Source organism: Macrotis lagotis, chromosome 1, assembly GCF_037893015.1.
Source record: "Macrotis lagotis isolate mMagLag1 chromosome 1, bilby.v1.9.chrom.fasta, whole genome shotgun sequence".
NCBI lineage: Eukaryota > Metazoa > Chordata > Mammalia > Peramelemorphia > Peramelidae > Macrotis > Macrotis lagotis.
Window position 1 is genome coordinate 443216047 of NC_133658.1, and position 25538 is coordinate 443241584.

Sequence of the window (25538 nt, forward strand, 5' to 3'; positions counted from 1 at the left end):
CTGTGGAGTTTAAACAAAGACCAAAGACTATTTATTACCTTCAATTTTTTAAGTTGTCTTATGTACTACATAGTTGTCTTATGTACTACATACTACATATGTACTACAAAGTTGTCTTATGTACTACATAAGTCTTATGTATTACTAACTCTAATATTTTATTTTTTCCTCAAGGATATGATTTTTCTCTCAACATATTCAATTTTGATCACTATATAGCATGGAAATGATGTAAAGATTTTCAGACTGCCTTCTCTGGAAGGGCAGGGTAGAGGGGAAGGGAGGCTGGGTGGAAAAATGGTGACATTTAAAATCTTGCACAAAATGATAGGTAGAAACTGCTATTGTATATAATTGCAAAAGAAATAAAATATTTATATATAAAGTTAAAAATAAGATAAACATAGATTTGCTCACTTAATATTAAAAAATATTAAATGGAAATATGGTAAAATTTAAAGTATTTAATTATTTAAAAAAATAGCAACTGTGAAAAAAAAAACAATGAAGTAACTTCTCTATTGGACTTATGATAGAGAATGCAACCCATCCCAGAGACAGAACCAATGCAGAGACAATGTTATCACTTTTTTCTCTCACTTTATTTTTCTTGAGGTTTCTCTATCTTTTGACAGGTAGGGGAGTTTATGTTTGCTTTTACAAGATTATTGTGGTAATGTGAAAAATAAATAAATCATTAGGAAAAAAAGAATTCTCTCCTGGGAAGCTAAGTAAAAACTCATTGTTGAGAAAGACCAAAAAGTCAGTTTCTGAGATAACTGAGTTTAACTCTTTTTTTTTTAATTTAAGGCAATGGGGATAAGTGACTTGCCCAAGGTCACACAGCTAGGCAATTATTATTTGTCTAAGGCTAGATTTGAACTCATGTCCTCCTGATTCTGGGCCTGGCTTTCTATCCACTGCACCACCTAGCCCCCATAAATTTAACTCTTATCTATGCATCAGACATACTGTGGAAAAAATATATTCCAAGAAGAATTCTGGGAAGAATTTGACTGCCATACTGAGAGAACTGAATGGTGGAGTTTTTATGGAGAAATAAGTAGATATAATGGATGATTATAATTGACTCTGGATGTGAGTTCAGTTTTTTGCACAGCCTTTGTATTATATGTGACCAATAAAATCAATCACAAATGTGAGCCAATAAAATTGTTGTTTATCAAAATTATGATTCTATGGTTTGTATTGAGAAAGATGAGTGAAAGCTTATGAGAAAAGAAAATTTTTTAGCTTATTAACTGATTGATTATTAAGTGAAAAGTGGGTTAAAGCTAATTAATTAGTTAATGAGAGAGACTTTAAATTTTATTAACTTTTTTTTTGGTTTTTGTAAGGTAGTGGGATTAAGTGGCTTGCCAAAGGTCACACAGTTAGATAATAGTATCTGAGACCAGTTTTGATATCATCCTCCTGACTCCAGAACCAGTACTCTATCCATTACACCACTTAGTTGCCCCAAATTTTATTAATTTTTTAAGGAATATCAACATATAACCTTTGATTGCCTTAGAGTCAGTCATGAGAATGAATAAAAAAATGAAAGAGCTACTAGAGAGGATTGAAATTTGGTGTTTTCCACCAACATATCATAGGGTGAACATGAAATGGTAAAGATAAACCTGCTACAAATTTTCAATATATATATAATTTCATTTTAAGTATAATTTCAAAAGTAGTTTTAATGAAAATACTGGGAAAGATGCCTAGCTTCAAAAGGAAAGATCAACATTTTGGATTCTTTTCTCTAAATGTTTGTAGATTGCTAGTTTTGAGACTTCTATAACTTTTCTTTCTTTCATCTTTCACAAACATCTTGTTAGGGAACAAGGGCTCAAAAAACAAAACTGAGTAATAAAGAAAAATATTTATTTCCCAAGTGAAGCCTGTGTAATAAAGATGTGACCATAAAATATTTGCCATTAAGTTATGAGTATTTCCAGAAATGACTGTATTCTCAAATGAGTAAAGAAAAAAAAAGAATACAGAAAAAGATACAGCAAAACACCATGATAATATGGGAAAAGATATACCTAGTCAGAGTTTCCTCTGGTAATAGATGTGGTCTTTTTATTTAATTATTTATTTCTTTTTACAGTTACATGCAATGGTAGTTTTCAACAATCATTTTTTTGAGTTTTGAGGTTTTGAGTTTCACATTTTTCTCCCTCCCTCCCCCCTCCCAGAAAAAAATCTAATATTATAGGCTATACATGTATAATCTTGCTAAAAAAAGATCCATATTTTTTTTAGTGTTTCAGAATTTTATTTTGTGTATTTTTTTATTACCATATTGATTTTTTTAGAAAGATTTTATTTAATTTGAGTTTTATAATTTCCCCCCATTCTTGCTTCCGTTCCCATTCCCCCCCCACCCCCCGCCGCCACAGAAGGCATTTGTCAGTCTTTACATTGTTTCCATAGTATATATTGATCTCAATTGAATGTGCTGAAAAAGAAACTCTACATAGATCCATATTAATCATCTGATGAAAGAGGAATCAAATCAAAGTGACAAAAAAGGAAAAAACAATACAAAAGAAAACTTTTAAAAATTGTAGATAGTAAGCTTTGATTTACATTAAAACTCCACAGTTCCTTCTCTGGACATGGATGTATTTCCCATCACAAGTCTTTTAGAATTGTCTGGTGAAATGAATAAGTCCATTATAGTTAATCATCACCCAATGTTGCTGTCAGTGAGTACAATGTTCTTACAGTTCTGGTCATTTTACTCAGTATCATTTCATGCAAGTCTTTCCAGATTATTCTGAAGTTCCCCCATTATTTCTTATTGAACAAATGTGTTCCTGGATGTAGTCTTTATCCACAATGAGAAGAACCAAGTCTTGATGCATATAATGATTGTAACTACTTTTGGGGAAGACACTGGCTATATTTAATAGTAGTAGCACTAATGTTTGAGATTGTTTTGGATTGTATTGGAAGAGACCTCAGAGGTTTTCTGTTTCAAATGACTCATTACATGAGGAGACTGAGGGAAGTTAAGTGACTTTCTATTCTTTTCTTTTTAAAAAACACTTTAATTTCATTTCTTTTCACATGACTACAATAGACAAGATGCAAAAGTAAACATAATCTCCCCCACAAATAAAGAGAAAGCTCAAAAAAATAAAGTGAAAGAAAAAAATGTGCTTCAGTCTGTATTCAAATACCATCAGCTCTGTCTTTGGGATGGATAGCATTCTTTATCATAAGTCCATCAGAGAAATTGCTTCAATATTTTTTCCCCCACACTTGCTATTGCTAGCAGTATTTCCCTCCATCCTATTCCTTCCCCCTCCACCATTAGAATACTATTCTCTCTCCTTTCTCCCTGTCCCTCCTCAGAAGTGTCTGACTACCCTCTACCATGATCTTCCCTCTCTTCTATCAACTACTCCCCCTTCCTCTCCCTGTCCCACTTATACCATCCCTTTCCTTTCATTTTTCTCTCAACCCTTTCCTCTCCTTTATCCTCTAAGGTAAGAGATTTCTATACTGTATTGAGTGTGTATGTTATTTCATCTCTGAGCCATTTTACAAATGTGAGTGAAGGCTCACTCACTCACTCCCCCTCACCTTACTCTCTTCCACTCCATTATAAAAGTTTTTTCTTGCCTCTTTAATGTGAAATAGCTTAACCTATTCTACCTCTACTTTCACTTTCTCCCAGTACATTCCTTTTTCATCCATTGACTCCATCTTTATATTTTACCATAATATTCAACTCCTTTCTGGGCCTTCTCTCTCTATATGCCCCTTCTAACTGCTCTTATAAATGAGAAGGCTCAAGGATGCAACTAGGTGACATAGTGGAAAACGCACTGGCCCTGGAGTCAAGAGGACCTGTGTTCAAATCTGGCCTCAGACATGTGATAATTACCTACCTGTGTGACCTTGGGCAAGTCATTTAACCCTATTACCTTGAAAAACAAAACAAAAAAATGAGAAGGTTAATATGAATTGTCAATACCTTTTCCTTTGTAGGAATACACATATTTCAATATCATTAAATGCTTCATAATTAGCCTTTTCTATTCACTCTCCCTATCCTTCACCTGAATCCTGGTCTTGAAGATCAAGCTTTCTATTCAACTCTGATTGTTTCAATAGGAAAATTTGAAAGCACCCTATTTCATTGAATGCCCATCTTTTTCCCTGAAAAAATGATGTTCTATTTTTCTGGGTAATTGATTCTTGGTTGCAGACCAAGCTCTTTTGCCTTCAAGAACATCATATTCCAAGCCCTATGAGCCCTTAATGTAGATGCTGCCAAATTCTGTGTAATCCTGACTGTAGCACCATGGTAATTGAATTGCTTCTTTCTGACTGCTAGTGGTATTTTCTCTTTGACTTGGGAGTTCTGGAATTTAACTATAATATTCCTGTGAGTTTTTTTGAGGGGGGGAATCTCTTTCAGGAGGTGATCAGTGGATTCCCTTAGTTTCTATTTTACCCTCTGCCTCTAGGATATCAGGACAATTTTGCTGGATTATTTCCTGAAAAATAAAGTCTAGGCCCTTTTCCTGGTCATGACTTTCAGGTAACCCAGTAATTTTTAAATTATCTCTTCTGGATCTGTTTTCCAGGTCAGTTGTTTTTCCAATAAGTTATTTCACATTTTTTATTAGAATTTATTGTTTTGGGGCGGCTAGGTGGCACAGTGGATAAAGCACTGGCCCTGGAGTCAGGGAGTACCTGGGTTCAAATCCAGTCTCAGACATTTAATAATTACCTAGCTGTGTGGCCTTGGGCAAGCCACTTAACCCCATTTGCTTTGCAAAAATCTAAAAACAGAACAACAACAACAAAAAAGAATTTATTATTTTAAGACCTTATGGAATTATAACTGATCTTGTTCTGAGTCTGACTCCAGGTATGATGAATGCTTATGAATCAATGATCCATAAAACCAGCAACCTGGTGGAGTTGATGTCCTTGAACTGAGAATTCTCATGGGAAAGGTTGGGAGAGCAACTCTTGGCATGGATGGAGGGAAGATGAGTTTTATGTCCCCTGTCTAATATTTCCTCTTGAATTGAAAATATCTCACTTAGCTGATTTTAACCCTGGCTCAATGCAATTAGCTATCCATATAATTTTGCCTGGAATTCACATGGTTAAGGAAGCATTAATTAATTCATTGTGTAACTATGTCCTTGATTCTTCTTTTATGGAAAATTTCTATAGTCATGTTGGGTGATCAGTGTAAATGCAACTAAATAGATCTTTTAGGTTAATGCTGGACTACATCTGAGTTACTATAATTAGAAGCAGGAATAAAACATGAACTATTTGAATTGTTTCTTTCCAGTTATTTGTAGTATTTGTCTCCTTAATAATTCTCAATTTGGGCTATAATATTCCTTGGAGTTTTCATTTTTGGTCAGAACATGATTGGTTGAATTTTTCCATTACTATTTTACCCTCTGGTTCTAGGACATCAGGGAAGTTTCCCTGGATAATTACTTAAAGATGCTGTTCAGTATCTTTTTTTGATCATGACCTTTAGGTAGTTCAGTAATTTTTAAATTATTTCTCCTGGATCTATTTTCCAGGTCAGTTGTTTTTCTAAAGGAGTGCTTTGCATTTTCTTCTATTTTTTCTTCTTTTTTGTTTCATGGATTCTTGATATCTTATAGAACCATTAGCATTCACTAGCTCAATTTTAATTTTTTTGAAGGAATTATTTTCTTCAGTTGGCTTTTGTATCTCCTTTTCCAGTTCTCCAAGTTTTTTAGTAGATCCTCTCCCCCATTTATACTATTTTATTTTTAAAAATTTTCAATTTCTGTGCTTCCAAGCTGTTTCCCCCTTTTTAATGATTTTTTCATAACTCTCATTACTTTTCCCAATTTTTATTCTCCCTTCCTTGATTTTTAAAATCTTTTTGAGCTCTTCCATGAGGATTTTGTGAGCTTGAATCTAATTCCTATTTCTCTTTCAAACTTCACATGTAGGTATTTTGACACTATTGTCCTCTTAGTTTGTGTTTTAATCCTGCCTCTTGCCATAGTAGCAGGGCTTTTTTTGTTTTTGTCCATTTTGCTGTCATTTTGTAACTTTCAAATTTGAGCTCTATTCCTGCAGTATAAGGGGTACTATCCCAAATTTCTTGTGCTGGGGACCAGTGGTTTGATCATTGGATTTCTGTGCCAAAGCCTCCAGGGTTTCTGGCCCAGGCTAGTCAAATTAGTTGTGCCTGGGGTTCTTGGATTTGCAGCTTGCCTGATGCACTAGGGTTAGAGGTCTTACAGCTGGCCTGTTCTGTCAGGATGGCAGGGTCTCAGTTGCTGATCTATGCTGTGGGGAAGAGTCTATCACTGGCTTGCCTGGACACAATATGCAGACACCAGCTGAGACATTTCCTGAAATCATCCTAAATTATCTTGGGTTGGTATTGCTTCACCCATATTTTGTGTTTGATGTTGCTTTGAGAAAAACCAGGAGGGGCTCAGATAACTTCCTGGCTATTCCCCACCATTGTGGCTTCACCTCAGATTTGACCTATTTGGTCTAGAACTTTAATCCTTTCTAAACAAATAATTCAGCTTATATATTCCTGTGTAAGATAAGGTCTTTTTATTTCTTACATTGGTATGGGGATAATTAGGCAAAGATGTAAGGACTTATGAAGCCAAGATGTAATTCAATTATTTAGAGAAGTCAGTATCATAACTTTCTCATTTCTGTCAATGAAATGAATATTAGCACAATTCATTATTCCAAATGAAAAATAACTTGTGCTCTAACATAAAAGACAAAAAGATCCACTTTTAGGTAGAGATTATTTCATTCACTTATTCATTTGAACATGACTAGAAACTAAAATTGTTTTATTATATAAATTTTATCTAATAAGTACTGTTCTTAATGTATGTATTTATATTTTCCATTTCAATTTATTTTCCTACAATTGCAGTTGATACAGTAATTTTTCAAAGAATTCATTAAAGGGGACAGCTATAGGTGGCACAGTGGATAGAGCAATGGTCCTGCAGTCAGGAGGACTTGAATTCAAATATAGCCTCAGACACTTAATAATTACCTAGCTCTGTGACCTTGGGCAAGTCACTTAACTCCATTGCCTTACATTTTTTTTTTAAAAAAGAATTCATTAAAGGTCCTTTTCATATAACAAGTGTTCTATTATTAGCTCCTTAAGAGAATCTGATCCTCCTAATGGGGGAATGAATAATGCCATGTATACAAACTGAGTTCTGATAATCAGTTTCTTGGCTATATGAATATGACAATGTTAATCTAAAAACATAAAATACCTGTTTTTAAAGGTTCAAAATTTGATTTTCTAATAATAGACATAATCTTTGAAATAAATTTCGTTTTTAACTGATTTTTGGCACAGTAAATTTTGAATTGGGTTGAGATCAATTTTGTAAATTTTGGGGGGTTTTTTGGCAGAGAAGGAATTCCTAAGAATGAACCGAATCAGAGAAGCCAGCTGGAAATGGCTTTAAGACCACACCCAAAGCAGAGGGTTGCATCAGATGTTTCCAGAGCCAATTATATGAGATGAAATTTCTTTGAAATGGACATTTTTTTTCTATTTTTCTTTTTCCCCGGTGTCTTATCTGTAAGGTTTTCTTACTAAAGTAAGCTTTCTTGGATTTTATCACTGAAATCAATCCCTTTCCTTTTTCCCCTTCATTGATAATCTTTCTAACTAAACCCCTATTACTTGTCATGTGATTCATTGTGGAGACTACATCTCTCAATAGAATCAAATGGAGAAATGAGAGAAATGATTATTTCATTAATAATCAATTATGGAATTACATTGAATTGAAGGACATTGTTGATGAATGCTATAGTCCAAATGCCTGGAGGACATGTTTTTCCATCCTAGGTGAGAAACCTTACCTAAACTAAAGAGACTTACAAAAAGTTTAATCTGGGGCAACTAGGTGGCACAGTGGATAAAACATTGGCCCTGGAGTCAATTCAACTCATTTAAATCCGACCTCAGGCACATAATAATTACCTAGCTGTGTGACCTTGAGCAAGTCATTCTTAACCCCATTGCCTTAAATTTTTTTTAAAAAGTTTAGTCTGGGGGTGGCTAGGTGGCGAAGTGGATAAAGCACCTTCCCTGGAGTCAGGAGTACCTGAGTTCAAATCTGGCCTCAGACACTTAATAATTACCTAGCTGTGTGGCCTTGGGTAAGCCACTTAACCCCATTGCCTTGCAAAAACTAAAAAAAAAAAAAAATTAATCTAATGTGTATTCTAGCCCATTGTATTCCAAGTTTGAGAAGAGGAGGACACATTTTTTCCCTAGATTGCTCTAAACTGGGCTGGCCTGGATAAGAGAGAAGGCTCTTAGACCAAGACTAAGTGAGCAGAGTTGCATCTCTGTCTCTCATTAGAATAAGCCTAACTCATTATAATATTCATTCTCTCATTACTTGTTATCTAATGAAGAGTTGACAGCTCACTTCAGCAACACTTATTCTTCCAAGGGCATGATTAAAAAAATTAATTACCCATAAACTATTTTTCTCACACTTTTTATAAATCATAGATGGCAGGCATTTAGTAAAACTTGTTCTCATCAGATTTTTCTCTAAGAGAATAGCCTACACACTCAGCTGGGTATAGAAATCTAGCTAACCCTTTAACGAAGTAGGAGAGAAAGGAAAGAAACAAAAAGAGGGCTGAAAGAAGGGAAGGAGGATTAAGGGAGGTTGTATTAGATGCAAAATAGACTTTTTAGGGAGAAAGGAGGGACAAAAAGAGAAAAAGAGGATAGAGGGAAATACATAGTAATCATAATTGTGAATGTGATAAACTTATCCAAAAAACAACTGCAGGATGGATTAAAAACGAGAATCCAATAAGTAGTTTACCAAAAAACCCCACACTTGAAACAAAGACACACAACGATTAAAAATAAGGAACTGAAACAGAATCTACTTCAGCTGAAAAAAAAAGATAGCAATGATGAACTAGATAAAGCAAAAATATACCTAATTAAGACAAATGAAGCAATATCAATACTAATTTATATGCAGGGACAATATTTTTTGTATGTTCTACCAGACACCTAAGAATATGAAGAGGAAGCAGAAAGAGCAGAGAATCAGTCTTCCAAATTTTATGACTCATTTTAAAATTTTCACACTAGACCATTTGTCACCCATGCTGCCCCCAAAATAGTAGTTGTTTACAATTTATGTCAGGGCTATTTAGATTTTTATATTTCTCATGGATTTTTAATGTGCAATATTAAGAGAGTAAAGTGAGAAGTTGTCTCTTTTCAACAGAAGTGGCTATAACTCAGTGGATAGTGGGCCAGACCTGGAAATAAGATCTGAGTTCAAATCCACTCTCAAACTTATTAGCTATGTGACTATGGGAAAGTTTGCCCTCTTAAGGAACACTCATTCTTCCAAGGGCATGATTAATTCTGTTTCCCTCAGGTTCCTCATCTGTAAAATGAGTTGGAGTAGGAAATGACAAATTACTCCAAGAAAAGTTCTTTGCCAGGACCCCCCCCTTTTTTCATGGTGTCATGAAGAATTGCACACAACAAAAGTGACTGAACAATACCAATTTACAAAACTGTCTGCTATTCATTTTCATGATTTTTGCTATACTCATTTTATTAGTATTTTAAATAGTTTAAACAACCTAGAAAGAAATGTCCCAAAAAAGATGCAATAAAAAGAAATTACTACAATACACATGTATTTTAATTTCTTATTTTGCTTTTGTAATTTTTTTATAATTGTCTAATAAGTATATGCATGTATAAATAAATCACAGGGAAATAATTTGAGCTGCTAACTAGCTTTGTTTAATCTTATAAAATTTTCATGAATAATTTAAGAATTAAGATAAGGCAAACACAATAAAAGCTTTATTAACAGACTTTTTTCAATTATTTTATTGCTTTACATGTAAATCAATCCTTAGTTCTGAAGCTTCTTTAAAGTGTTTATCTGGAAGATTTGTTTCTTTTGTATATCAAATGGCAAAAGTTCCACACATTCCATATTATTCCAAATATTACTGCTCTCTGTACCACTCCTATTTTCAGTTTGTTTGTTTTGTTTAGGTTTTTGCAAGGCAATGGAGTTAAGTGGCTTGCCCAAGGTCACACATCTAGGCAATTATTAAGTATCTAAGGTCGGATTTGAACTCGGGTCCTCCTGACTCCAGGGCTGGTGCTCTATCCAACTGTGCCACATAGCTGTCCCTGATATTCTTAAAATATTATGCCTACTATACCACAAAAGTTCAATAAATGTTAATGGTGGGGGAAAAGATACAAATGTCTCACTATAAACATGAATCATTTCAGAATGTTATCTGACTAGTCAGATGTCAACCAGTTAACCAATCCCAAATTATGATAATAATGGAAAAAGATACCCAGGAGATATAACCTCTTTAAAAAAAATTGGTCAACTCAGAAAAATAGAAACTAAATATCTCACCACTTTGTAGAGGGCTCTGGTTTTACAGTCAGGAAAACCTGAATTCAAACACTTCCTTGGAAATGATTTTATCTCTTAAGCAGTTCCCTTGCTTTGTGGATATCATAATCTTCACACTGAAGAAATCAGATTTTTTTATGTATTATTACCACTATTTTCTGTCCTGGGCCCTCTTCTCCTCTTCTAAATATTTTCTCTTACTAATTCTATCATTTGATTATTATCTTCAATCTAACTTAGATCTACAAAGGCAGCCTTAATCTACTTTATGAACTCCAAATACCTACCAAAAATTTCTTAATTTATGTCCCATAGTTCAATTTGCCAAAAAGATTTTCCTAAATTTTTCCACTCTAATCTTGGTTGTATTTATGAAAATGCTTGAATTTTATGTAATAAATTTATCTATTTTATCTTCTTTCACGAACTATTCTTAGGGATTGATTTTTCAAGATGATTCAAGAAGGGAAAAAACTGCAAAAGAGCAAAGGACTATAACTAGTTCTGTTAAAATCAAAAAAATAACCAGGAAACCATTAGCAATTTATCAACACAAATGCCCCCTTTTTCATTTTTATATACTTTTGAGACTATATTTAATGTGTCTTAGAAAATATAAGGTCATCTTTTTAAAGCTTTTACCCGGTGGAGCCAAGATGGCGACAAGAAGGGATCGAGTCCTAGGCGCTCTCTGATAAAACTTGAAACTAAGGACTCTAACTAAACTTTTGAGAGACAGAATCCACAAAGGGACCCAGTGAGGCAGTTCTCCTACTCAAGGTAACCTGGAAAAGAGCAGAAAGGCTCTGCTCCCCAGGTCGGAGAGGCGGCCCGCCAGGGCAAAAGAACTTCAGCCTCCCAGGGCAGCCCCAGGGTGCTGGGAGCCCCAGCTCACAGCAGCAGGGGAATCTCCTGAGCTGCACCCCGGGGAGCACCGGGCACAAAGTGGGGGAACAGTGGGGATCTCAGCCAGAGTGAGCACGTGGAGCCCAGCCCTCAGGGCACACAGCTAGCAGCTTGGTCTTTCCACAGCCCTGATCTGGAAACAGAAGCAGGCGAAGCCGGTAAGCAGGAGCCTCCAGGGCATGAGCCCACTGAGCTGAGGGAGGGGAGTGAAGAGAGAGAGACTGCAGAGCTCTGTCCTCTGCCCCTGCAACAGGACTCTGAGGTTCTGACCACATTCAGATCCTGATCGCTGTCTAGGGCCCCCCCACCTCAGCCCTGTGGCAGAGGGGGGCGCTTATGGTCATTCACAGACCAGGAGGGAGGACAGAGCCTCACACACTGAGACCCTTGTGGGAGTGCCCCAAAAGCTCAGGAAGTACCCCAAAACCAGGCCCAAGCTGGGAAAATGAGCAAGCAGAGAAACAAGAGGAAGACCATTGAGAAATATTTTGCATATGAGCCCAAGAAGGATCAAAATACTCAAGTGTGAAGATGAGGAAGCACAAGATCCTGCATCTAAAGACTCCAAGAAAAACAGAAATTGGGTTCAGGCTATGACAGAGCTCAAAAAAGACTTTGAAAATCAAATGAGGGAGTTGGAAGAAAAACTGGGAAAAGAAAGGAGATAGATGCAGGAAAAACATGAAAATGAAGTCAGCAGCTTAGTCAAGAAAATCCAAAAAAATGCTGAATGTGAATAAAGGAGGAAAGGATGGACCATGGGGGGAGTGGTCAGATATAACACATTTTCTTTTTTACTTCTTGCAAGGGGCTGGGATTGGAAGGCCTGCCCAGGACCATAGGGCCAGGTAGATTCTGGGCCTAAGGGGTGGTATGGGGGCTCAGGGCTTCTTGACCCCAGGACCAGGGATCTGTCTGCTGCGCCACTCAGCAACCCTACAGCAGAGTCAGAGTGAAAGGAGAGAAATATATAGTACATGGTAGTGGAGAAATAAGAAAGGAGGGAGTTATGATCAGCAATGGCAACATTGGAAAAATATAGAAGTAACTTTTGTGATGGACTTACCATAAAGAATGTGATCCACCCATTACAAAGTTGTTGGGTGTTGGAACAAAGACTAAAGCACACTTATTATTATTATTATTATTATTATTATTATTTGGGGGAGGGTGCAGGGCAAATGGGGTGTGGGGCTGGGTGGCCTGCCTGGGGCTGCATAGCAGGGTGATCTTTGGGTGTCTGAGGCTGGATTTGGACCCAGGTGCTCCTGGCTCAAGGGCCAATGCTCTGTCTGCCACCCAGCCACCCCTACTATTATTACTATTTTATTTTATGTCTTTTTTTTTCTTCTTTTAGGTTTTTGCAGGGCAGTGGGGATCGGGTTGCTTGCATGTCACACAGCTGGGTGATTGTTGGGTCTACGGGGCTGGATGCTCGTGGCTCCAGGGCTTGTGCTTTGTCCATTGCGCCACCTGGCCATATACCTACAATTATTATGTTTTTTTAATTTTCATTTTTTTTCTCTCCCCTTTACTTTATCGCCCAAGCAAGTCTATATTCATGGGGGGGGTATTTGTTTACTCTTAAACAAGAATATTTTATTAATGTAAAAAAAACCATTTGTACAAAATGAGAATTAAAAATAAAATAAAATTAAAAAAACAACTTTTACCCTCATTTCACATTATAATTGAGAAATATAGAAAATTTGAGCTCCAATTTTATTTATTGTTTATAAGAAAAGAATTTGCCTCTGTAAGAGTACGTTATTTCAATGGATCTTTGATTTCAATGATGTATTTTCTCTTCAATAGTGAAAAACCACAACCCAAGCTTTCTTAGCCCCATGTTCGTAGCTCTTTTCCAGAATATTCATGTAACATGCTGGAGTCTTTCCTTTGGGTCATTTTAGCACAGTGAATAGTGTACTGGTCTTCAGTCAAGAACACTTAAGTACTAATCAGACTTCAAATACTTGCCAGCTATATGACCCTGGCAAGTCACTTAACATCTATTTGACTCAATTTCTTCATCTGTAAAATGAGGATAATAATAGTACCTACCTCAGAGTTTTTGTGAAGAGTAAATGAAATAATAATTAAGTGCTTAATAATGCCTGGAACAGAATAATCATCATATAAATATTAGCTATTGCTGTTGTGATTATCATGTGAGAAAGGACCTCAGTGTTTGGTGTTTTCTCTGCCAAGTGAACCTCAGAATCTTCCTAAGACAATTAAAATTGAAGCAATTCAGTTTCCTGGCATGGTGCTGGTATACTGTACAGGTTTCATAGGCATTACTTAGGGGAATTTTTTTATCTCTAAATGTTTACATCAATAAAATAGTAAAAGAGGAGATAATTGAATGGTGCTGGTATACTGTACAGGTTTCATAGGCATTACTTAGGGGAATTTTTTTATCTCTAAATGTTTACATCAATAAAATAGTAAAAGAGGAGATAATTGAATTGTAGATGGAATCTTACCAAATTCCTTTTATGAAACAAATATGGTGCTTATTTCTAAACTAGGAAGGGCCAACACAGAAAAGGAAAATAACTATATTGAATATTGAATTTAAAATGTTAACTAAAATATTAGCAAAGAGATTATAGCATAGCATCACCAGGATAATATCAGATGGGATTTACACAAGCATTACAGAGCTGGTTCAATATTAGGAAAAACATCAGCATAATTGCCTATAATCAATAACAAAAGCAACAGAAATCATGATTACCTCAACAGATGCAGAAAAGACTTGACAAAATATAGCAACCAATTCTATTAAAAACAATACATACCATAGGAATAAATGGTTCTTTCCTTAAAATGATAACTAGTATCTATCTCAAATCTTCAGAAAATATTATATGTAATAAGGATAAGCTAGAAGTTTTTCCAGTAACATCATGAAACAAGGATGCCCATTATTATCACTATTATTCAATATTGGATTAGAAATGCTGGTTTAACAGCTATAAGAGAATAAAAAGAAATGTGGAATAAGAATAGACATTGAAGAAAGAAAACTATTACTCTTTGCCATGATATGAAGGAAAACCTAAAAAATTCTAGAAAATTAACTAGAAACTTATTTGAAATAAATATTAATTTTTAAGAAAATTACAGGATATAAAACAAAGCCCACACAAATCATCAGCATTGCTCTATATTACCAATAACATCCAATAGCAAAAAATAGAAAAAGAAATTCTATATAAAATAAAAACTCTAGACAATATAAAATATTTGGGAGACTACCTGCCAAGATAAATCTAGGAACTATATGAACACAATTATAAAATGAAGATTAGTATGAAAGCTAATATAGGATACTTAAAAATCATTACACTCCCTAAAAATTGTAGCAGAAAAATAATCCCAACATCAGATTTCAAGAAAAAATAAAATAAGCTTCCTAGATCTATTAGAACATAAGGGAAGTAAGAGCTGGACAGGCACTGGGCTACTTTGTGTGGCACTGAAGGAAAGTAATCCAAAATGGGCAAAGGTGATCCTAAGAAGCCAAGAGGGAAAATGTCTTCATATGCCTTTTTTTGTGCAAACCTGCCGAGAGGAGCAAAAGAAGCACCCAGATGCTTCTGTGAACTTCTCAGAATTTTCTAAAAAATGCTCAGAAAGGTGGAAGACAATGTCTGCTAAAGAGAAAGGAAAATTTGAGGACATGGCAAAAACTGATAATGTTCATTATGAAAGAGAAAGGAAAACCTACATACCACCTAAAGGAGAAACAAAAAAGAAGTTTTAAGGATCCCAATGGACCGAAGAGGCCTCCTTCGGCATTTTTCTTATTCTGTTCTGAGTATCATCCAAAAATCAAAGGGGAGCATCCTGGTCTTTCCATTGGAGATGTGGCAAAATAATTGGGAGAAATGTAGAATAATACTGCTGCAGATGACAGGCAACCTTATGAAAAGAAGGCGGCTAAGCCGAAGGAAAAATACAAAAAGGATATCACTGCACACTGAGCTAAAGGAAAACCTGATGTTGTCAAGGTTGAGAAGATCAAGAAAAAGAAGGAAGATGAAGAAGATGAGGATGAGGAAGATGATGATGATGACAAATAAGTTGGTTCTAGAGCAGTTTTTTCCTTGTCTATAAAGCATTTAACCCCCTGTACACAACTCACTCCTTTAAAAGAAAGAAAATGAAATGTAAGGCTGTGTAATATTTGTTTTTAAACTGTACAGTGTGTCTTTTTTTGTATAGTTAACACACTACCAAATGTGTCTTTAGACAGCCCTGTCCTTTAGTGGTATTTTCAATAGCCACTAACCTTGCCTGGTACACAGTAAGGGGGTTGTAAACTGGCATGGAAATTTAAAGCAGGTTCTTGTTGGTGCACAGCACAAATTAGTTATATATAGGGATGTAGTTCATTTTCATCTTCAATTGTCTTTGATGCAGCATATGAAATAATTGTTGTTAACTGAATACCACTCTGTAATTGCAAAAACAAAGATGCAGCTGTTTTGTTGACATTCTGAATACTTCTAAGTAAATAAATTTTTTTATTAGTATTGTCCTTTTCATAGGTGCCCTTAAATCATAACTTTTCTTTTTAAGGGGAAGCTCACCTTTGGCTTTTGTATGCCCATTTAGGATCACCTGAATTATTAGTTTTCATCTTTTCATATTATTAGCTGATAAAAAGCTTTGATCTACACACCCTGCATAATTGTGATGGGCTAATAAAAGTTGTATAGAAACCATTTTCTTAACTGAAAATCAAATGTTACCAGTTAATAAGCTCAAGTTTCTCACATAGTACAGTATTCTATCCAATTACATTTTACCAAGTGGAGAATATAGTAATTTGCAGCAAGGAATCATTTGAATGAAATATACTAAAATTCTGTCCTTGAAGGACTGGTAGAAGGGTATATTCTAATCTTTATGTGGGGAAAATGCATTCATAATTTCATTACTATGTAACTGAAGTTATGCTTATAATCCCCCTTCCTTCAGAAGAACTGAGAATGTACCCCAAAAGCGTGAGTTGAAAATATAAGACTGCCACATTAATCTTTGGCAGTAGATTTAGTAAAGGCTAAGTAGGATTATATGAAAAGCTGGCAGTGAATGACTATCCCCTTGGGAAACTTGAGATTCTATTTGGTACAATTTATAACTATGTAAATTCAGATTTGATTTGTCACTCCAAAAAAAATTTATAATTCAGCTTCATTTATAAGGGAAAGGTTTGAAGGTGGAATTTAAATTGGAACTTCAAGGAAGTCAGATAAGATAAATGGCAGAAATAAGGAGGAAAAGTGTTTCAGACATGGGAAAAGCAAGTGAAAATTACCAGAGCCATGAGTTGGACTGATTTGTTCATGAAACATGAAGGTTAGTTTTTATTGAAATGAAGAAAAAGTAGAGGAAGGAGCAAAAGATATAGGACTGTAAAAGTATGGGGCAGCTAGTTGGCACAGTGGACAGAGCACTGGCACTCGAATCAGGAAAACAAGAATTCAAATTAGTCCTAAAAAAGATACTTGATAATGAACAGGACTAGTTAAGGGGATGAGACGGTAGAATATACATAGCATAGGGAAAAAAAAGGGGTAGAAATATCCAAACAGATCAAAGTACAAGTGAGGAATCAAAAAATAAAACCTTAAAGGTAAAAGGATAAGAAATGAAATGAGAGGGGAGGCTAGGTGGCACAGTGGATAGAGCATCAGTCCTGTAGTCAGGAGTACCTGAGTTCAAATCTGGCCTTAGACACTTAATATTTATTACCTAGCTGTGTAGCTTCAGGCAAGCCACTTAACCCCATTTGCCTGGGGGAAAAAAAAAAAAAGAAATGAGATGAGAGGATCAAAGATGAACCAAAGAGAGTCAATAGGAACAAAAACAGTAAATTTACTAAAGGAATGTAAAACTTCATTTACAACAAAAGGGGAGGGGGGATCATAACTTGAATTCAATTTTAAAGACAGATGGAGGAAAATAAACTTAGATGCGAACTTTAAATATAAATGGATTTATGAAAGAGTAACAGATTGGTTAAGAAATAGGAAGGCAGGGTTTTCAGCTGAGACAGAGGAAAGTACAATGCAAAGTTTGAAGAATGAAAAGGTTCATAGAACTTCCATGGTGAGTGGGATAGAGAATTAATTAGAGAGGTTAAAGGAATGCTTAGAAGTGAGAGCTCAGTTGAAGTTTTGTAGCATAAATCTGTAGTGAGCACAGTTGCTTAATTTTCTCATTTCAGTAGGACATGCATAGGATCAAAGGCAGAGGATGGTAGGAATGATCCAAGACCAAGGCTGGGCAGGGCACAGTTACTGATAAGGAGGCAAGAAGATGAAAATATAAATTTAAAGTGATTCACCAGGGGCAGACAGGTGGTTCAGTTCCTGAATTCAAATCGGCCTCAGACACTTAAACACTTACTTAGCTGTGCAACCTTGGGTAAGTCACTTAACAACACTGCTTTGCAAAAAAAACAACAACCCCCCCAAAATAAAAAAAAAGAAGTGATTCACCTAGTAATTAAAATGGAGAAAGGAGGAAAGCATAGATAATGCAGGGTTAATGGCCAAGGTGAGAACTGAAGAGTCAAGATAGTGTGGATAAAGAGCAAGAACTGGCATGAAAGGTAGCAGGAGATTGGAAAGTCAATGGACTATGATCATGAATCACAGTTCATGAATATGAAAGTGGTGTCAAAAACAAATTCCAAGCTTCCAAGTCACATGACAATACTGCAAGTAACTAGAAAATAAAGTTCAAGGGATAAGGACCCCCAAGTACTATAAAAGAGTGAAAAATCTTCTAAAATAATATTCCAAAAAGCAAGAAATGAATAATTCCATCTAAAAGTTACTTACCCATAAAACTGATTGAAATCTTATTGGGGGGGACTGATTATCAATGGATTAGAAAAACTCAAATCTTCATAATGCAAAGAACTGAATTGAGTAGAAACTTTGAAATACAAATACCAGAACTAAGAGAAACTTATAAAGATAAATATATCTGAATATTTAGAAGAGGCTACATGATGACTAAATTCTTAATAATAAAGGGGGGGAGGGGGGAGAAAACACACTGCTTTCCCTCCAGAATCTGAAAATCTAGTAGAGGAAGCTAAATGAAGACAAAGACACACATTTAAAAAGTTTGCTGTAGAACTACATCAGAAAGGAAAAAAATAAACATTTATTAAGTCAGGCACTGTGCAAGATGCTTTTCAAATATTTCATTTAGTTATTGAATTCAATAGAGATAAAGGAGGATGGAAAGTGGTGATTGTGAATGGCTTGATAAAGACAGGAAAAGCAGAGGTATGAGAACACTCAACTTCAATTTAGGTCACCAGTAATTAATAGATTCTTTCTTTTTTCTCAACCCTCTTTTTCTTTGTCCAGAAAGGTGCTGAGAAAGAAGGATAATGGATAAGAAGATATACTAGAGAGATACACAAAATTAAAAATCACAATAATGAATATAATTTCTGATAAAATGGGCAGAGAAAGTAGTACTTAATAATATGCTATTTAGCCATACACAACCACATACTGATACATATAAAAGAAATATAAATATTCACACAGTTAAAAATAAGAATCTTGGGCAGAAAAATTCCAAAGGGTAGCAATTATTTCAGACAAGGCAATGTGACATGGTAATAAGATAAGCTGGGAAATCACATAATGCTTAAAAGCAGTATAGATGACATTGTTAAAAAAAATGACCAAGAACTAGGGCATAAAAACATCTTAAATAAACATTTAATACAATCTGATACTAGTTAAGAAAGAAAACTTGGGTTAGTCATAACAAATTAGATATAGAATAACAAATATGCATAGGAGCTAGTATTTAGTCAACTCACAAATCCCAGCTACTGAGATTAAAACTCACTATTTTGACAAGAGTTGCTGGGCAAAAATGGCAGAAACTAAGGAATCACAAGGAGATCAAAGAAAGAGAGCAAAGACACAAATGTAACAACAGTTTTTTTTTTTGTGGTGACAAAGAATTGGAAGTTTGGGATGCCTACCAATTGGGGAGTGCCTGAACAAGTTATAGTACATGAATGTGATATAATACTATTACACAGTAAAAAATGAGGAAAGGAATGGTTGAGAGTAATCTGGGGAAACTTGCATAAACTGACAGAGGCTGAGGTGAGAAATACTGGGAAAACAATAACAATAACACTGTCACCATAAACAACTTTGAAATATTCAGAGAACTTATACACACAAACCTGTCTCAGTTCCAGAGGTATGATGATGAAACATACTATATGTGTCTAGATAAAGAGATGATGGACTCAGAGTCCAGATTATTTTACAAATTGTTTAACATTGGCCAATTTAGGAATTTGTTGGGTTTTGTTTTTCCTGTCAATAGAGGATGGGAAAGGAGATGGTAAATACTTGTGAACTATGAATTTGTGAAAATTAAATTAAATTAAAAAACACTGAGATGACACAGTTAATATAAAATTATCTGGAAAATATAAAAATATAGAAACAGAATATAGCTTTTTAAAAATAATGGTCAGTTGTGAAGTTGTTTTCTTATTTGGGAGAGGATCAGGAAAATAAAGATATTCCAATTCCATAGCAAACATGATGATTCTATCCTTTATATGTAAAGACTTAACTATAACCAACTATCTTGAACCCTCCTGCATCTTCCCCAAGAAATAGATACGTTTAAATATATTCAAATATTCCTTTGAACAGTTATAACAAATACAATCAGCTTCATTTTGTTTTAATATACTAGTAGTTTCATTTTTATGTTCTGAAAAATTTATAGAATTTTTTACAAAATTTTTAAAAATGTCACATCAAATGTTAGTTTGAGAATATTCATTATTTTAAAAGAAAATCTCTTTAAAGAATTTTAAACAAAAAATCAGCTCTTGTCAGCAGTTTCTATTCTAGGAAAGATACTACAAGCCTACAACAAAGGAAGACTTTTAAAAAAGATATCTTAAGGTATTTTTCTCTGGTGGCTTAACATAAGTTTAGGTCTTCCCTATATCTTTATTTTCCTTTCAAGTCACATAGTATGGGTTCCAATTCTCAAAAGTATGAATACATACATACATACACACACATACACACATATATGTATTTATGCATATGATTCTCCAATCATATCAAGTAACTACTTTCATAATAAATTGTCAAGATACTTAAAAAAAAAGAAATTTCTGTTTTTTAAAAACTTAGAAATGTTATTTAAAAAACCTGTGACAATATATATTAAACTTGGTGATAATGAATTATAGAGGCGGCTAGGTGGCGTGGTGGATAGAGCACTGATCCTGGAGTCAGGAGTACCTGAGTTCAAATTCGGGTTCAGACACTTAATGATTACCTAGATGTGTGGGCTTAAGCAAGCCACTTAACCCCTTTGCCTTGCAAAAAAAAAACCTAAAAAAAAAAGAATTATAAACTCTCTTTAATGGAGACTAATTCCACTAAAAAAAAAAGATAAATATTACACAATATTTTCTGAATAGGTTAAAATTTAACAACATTGCCTGCCCAAGAGGAATTCAGATACTCAATTATCAGCAATCTTAATTTTTCCATCAAAAGTAATTTAAATGAAAAGCACAGTAATAATGACAAAAAACTGAAAAAAAAAACTACTAAAGTGATTTCAATTATCAATAGACAATGTTAGAATTTCATGCATATTTCAATATTTTCATTTGCAAAAAGAAAGTTTCGAAAGGAAATTTCTAAAAAGTGCTTTTTATGTTAATTCATGAATTATGTAAAATTCAAATTAGTTTTTCTCCTACAATAGTTTAAATCCCAAATAATATGAAAAATATTTTCCTTCACTCAGAAAGATTACAGAATCATAGACTAAGAAAATAAATCTTTATATACAGGAAATGAAATAAATTCAATCCTGAGTGAATAATCATTAAAATATAATTTAGAATTTAAGAAAACAAATCAATAAAGTATAAAAGATGTACAGAAGGGAGTTATTTTAATTTTACCCACCAAAAAAAGCCACAAAAAAAAAACCACCTTTGGTGAAAGTAATTTCCTATTATTAATTATTACCATGTATAGGAAGTAGTATAATTAAAACAATCATCTTTATTAACAATCTTAATGTAGACATGGGGGAAATTTGGCCTATATCACTACAAAAAAAATAAGTCTATTGCAAAATATATTTTCTTTACAAAACACTAAGAAAAATTCTCACTTAAAGTGAAATTTTCCTTAATTTTTTCCAAGAGTAAAACAAGTTTTACATAAATAATGAATGTTTTCTCTAAAATTGATTAGCATAAATCCTTTAAATTCTCCAAAAGGTTAAAACAATGGACCTATAATTCTCAATTTATACTTAGAAACAAGTTATAATTAAAGAAAGAAAAAAGACATTTATCTTATTGTTTGAGACCAGGTCCTTCTATTTTAAGGAACTGGATGAGTCACTAGACTGTTTGCAAAGTTTATTTCAGGATTCCATTCCAGAAGCTAATACTATTTTCAAAGGAAAACTGCTGAATCTATTGAAAAGATATCTAACTATTATAATGTACAAGCCAGTTATTTCAAACCAACAGGTTAGATTATCATTCTTCATCCTTTTCTCAAAATAGGAACCTTTAAATTAACTAAGAACAAACTAAGATTTATCCACTACTGAAAGAGGACTGACAATGCGTTGTCTTATTGTGGTCTGTGAAAAGTCTTTTTTTGTTGGATTTTTGTTCTCCCATTCATCATCTGAATGATATTCTTCATCTACCTCTTGTTCTTGTTTCAATTTTTTCAAAAGACAGGAAGATTCTGGCAGAAGTTTTTCTTAAAAAAAAAAAAAGCAAATACAATTAGTTTAAGAAAGTTTATTGGGGCAGCTAGATGATGCAGTGGATAGAGCACTGGCCCTGAAGGCAAGAGGACTTGATTTCAAATCCAGTCTCAAACACATAATAATTACCTGGTTGTGTGACCTTGGGAAAGTCACTTAAACCCACTGCCCTGTAAAAACCATTAAAAAAATAAATTTATTGAAAAATTTAGAGATCTTCAAAGAAAAGGAAAAATGTATAAGAAATTTTATTACCTCAACTCCTCTTTAACAAGGGCTTAGACTTAAAAAAAAACAATTAATTATTATAAACTCTTTGGATTTTTCAATACACTTCATGAGACAGAATAGTGGATAGCGTAAGGTAGGAAAATAAGATTCTCATTTTCATGATATACTAGAAGTGCATACTGCTTACTAGATTTGCAAACTATAATATTTCAATTAGTCATTCAGTTTCTGATTAAAAATATTCAATGATAGAGAATTCTTCGTCTGACACACCATGTCAAAGCTATAACCTGCATAGTCAGAATCAAAACAAAATTTTCTTGAAAGTCAGTTTCATATTTTAAGAATTGTAAATTTCTAAGGAAGTCTTTCCTTATGACTTGAGTTGAAATCTTTTTTCTTATAATTTGACCTCTTAAAACTAGTTGACTATCCAGAATAAAGGGGAAACTTAAGTCCCTCTTTAATATGACAACCCTTCAAATATCTGAAACAACTATTTTGCAACATTTATTCTTCTCCAAATTAATTCCACTTTCTTTAGTAATCCTAATATAGCAGGTTGACCTATATGTTATACAGTACAGCTTGCCAATGACTCATCAAAAATGTCAAATCCAGAACTATTAAGTAATCCGAGACAGTAACAACCTTTGTTCCAAATCATCATCTTCAAGGGTAAAGAGGCATCTGTCGATTGGAGGATGAATTCCTTGTTAGGCTCCTAATAAAGTCTTGAAGAGAGCTATCCTCCAAGTATAGGGTCAACAAAGTAATTGAAAATAAGACTTTTCCAAGGCATGGCTCTTAGTAGGTGATTTCCTACTAAGTAGATTTCCCTCTTATTTTCCAAGCAAATGAAATTGATTGTGAGTGATTATAACAAACTAATGTTAGAAAAAAGACTACTTATTAGGGGGTGGCTAGGTGGCACAGTAGATAGAGCACCAGCTCTGGAATCAGGAGTACCTGAGTTCAAATATGGCCTCAGACACTTAATAATAATTACCTAGCTGTGACCTTGGGCAAGTCACTTAACCCCATTGCCTTAAAAAAAAACAAAAAACATAGAAAAGAAAAGACTACTTATTGTCTGAGAGGCAGGGAAATAAAGGAGAAAGGGAAAGAAGAAATAGTGAAATTAGGATCTCTTGGAACTAACAATTCAGTCTTACCAACAGGGCTTTTGGGCTTTTGAGGGGATGAGTCCCCCTGAATATTCTCATTCATAGGGCCTTTGGAGGCAAATAATATACTGTTTAGTAGATATTTGGGTCTAGATAGCTTCTGCCTTCAAGCAAAATTCAATAAGCTAAGAAAAAGGCAGTGGCTGAGGAGGAGATTCTTGGCAAGATTCCTTTAATAAACATATTTTGTAATGCTAGACCAGACCAAATTATTTCCACCCTAGGATTTTGCAATGCCTTAGGGTTTTAACTAATTTATAGGACATCATAAAACACTCAAAAAGTTCATGTCAATCTAAAAATGTACTTACTTGAATAAGGATACTGCTCTGGATTATTCCTTTTTGAAGGACACAGGAAATCTGCCACAAATACCATAATCTATAACCAGAAAAAATGGGAGAAATCAGTCACTAGTCATAGATAACCTCAAGTTCTATCTTATAACAAATTCTATAAATTCAGTTTCATAATAATCTGGGAAAAGCTATACTCACAAGTCCTAGTATTAGGCCTGAGAATAGAGTTGCTAAGGCAAAAACTGCATATGATCCCCAAATTGGTATTTTAAGGTCTTCTGTAAAATAGTTATGGCAAGTCTAAATTTTAAAGAGAATAAGAAGTAAACTTAAGAAACAGGTCATTTCAACAGAGTAGCAAAATGTTTACAAATGAAGCAAGATTTAAATCCATACCCTAATCCAAATAGATAGTTGAAAAAGAGACGACATACTGCTCATTCTAAAATAAAAGAGATATAATTAGAAAACATGAATTTTTCCCATATGACAAAATATTATTCACACTTGTTGAGTCTATTGAATTTATACTAAAGCACAACTGCCTATAAATGAATAGGTAGTTATTGAAAAATTACTACTACTTGATTTCTCCACAGCTGAATAACTGGTGATTTTTCTTTGACCATATCTCCCTTCTCCTAAGTATAAAAATTTATTTGATTTTTCAGGTTGCTCCTATAAGTCATTTTTTCCATATTTTTAATCCAGACAAATCAAATATATGTACACATACATACACACACGTGAATTATATATTCATGTGTGTGTGTGTATATATATATATATATATATATATATATATATAAAATGCATATGTATGCATGCATTTCCAAGTAAGACTCCATTAGAGGTTCTACATTTTTTCCTCTCCCCCAAGCTCAGAGAATAGAAGATTTCAAAAACGTAGTTAATCTGAACCTCCACATTCAAGCCAAATTATATTCCCAGAGTAGTCCATGTTTTAAAATGACTTTATTCTACTCCCTACCATTCATCCCCATTTTTTTTACTCCTTTAGTGAAAATTTATCAGATTTTTCCTTTCATGACATCAAAATGAAAATACACTTTACCACTTCTTTTTAAATTTTACTACACATTCACACTTCCTCACTTCAGTTTATCACCTAGTGCCTATAGGCACTTTTCTTTTGCTGCTTCAGAAAGCGAAGTCAAGTCAATTTTAAAGACTGTCCCTTTCCTTTCTATTTTATCACCTTATCTGTCCAAGTTCTAAATTATACTATGAGAGCAAATTGGAAAAAGTTTAGAAGTCTAAAATTTAATATTTTTCTTTATATACAGAGTAAATATTTTTCCAAGTCATTACTTTACAAGTCTCAGAATATTATTAATACTTTAAAATCAAAAGGGAAGGGTTAAAAATTTTAAAATACCCACAGAAAAGAACCTGGCCCAAACCACGAAGAAATAGGTTCAATACTTTTCCATTGTTCATCATTTATGAAACTTATAAAGTCCTCTTTAGTCCTGGGGCCTTGATATCTTCTAAATTCTCCATCTCTACAACTAAGTGTAAAAGATAAAGGAGATATACATTGAAAGTAATTAAGTCTCAAA

General features: G+C 34.0%; 1 protein-coding gene and 1 pseudogene across 2 annotated transcripts in view; one reads left to right on the forward strand and one right to left on the reverse strand.

Moving 5' to 3' along the window:
- Positions 1–2419: 2419 nt before the first annotated feature.
- Positions 2420–21162, forward strand: LOC141506524 (high mobility group protein B1 pseudogene; annotated as a pseudogene).
- An 18-nt stretch (positions 21163–21180) lies between these two features.
- The window catches only part of TMX1 (thioredoxin related transmembrane protein 1), a 59038-nt gene continuing 54680 nt past the window's right edge, over positions 21181–25538 (reverse strand). Inside the window, exons 4-8 of one of the 2 annotated variants that reach the window (XM_074213354.1) lie at positions 25359–25487; positions 24352–24397; positions 24154–24255; positions 23968–24037; positions 21185–22231 (exon numbers count right to left, since the gene is read on the reverse strand). In XM_074213354.1, coding sequence (XP_074069455.1) covers positions 22053–22231; positions 23968–24037; positions 24154–24255; positions 24352–24397; positions 25359–25487 — 526 coding nt within the window. In that variant the 3' untranslated portion in view covers positions 21185–22052. Of the gene's footprint in view, positions 22232–23967; positions 24038–24153; positions 24256–24351; positions 24398–25358; positions 25488–25538 lie in introns of both variants that reach the window. The other variant, XM_074213355.1, reaches the window with a different exon arrangement.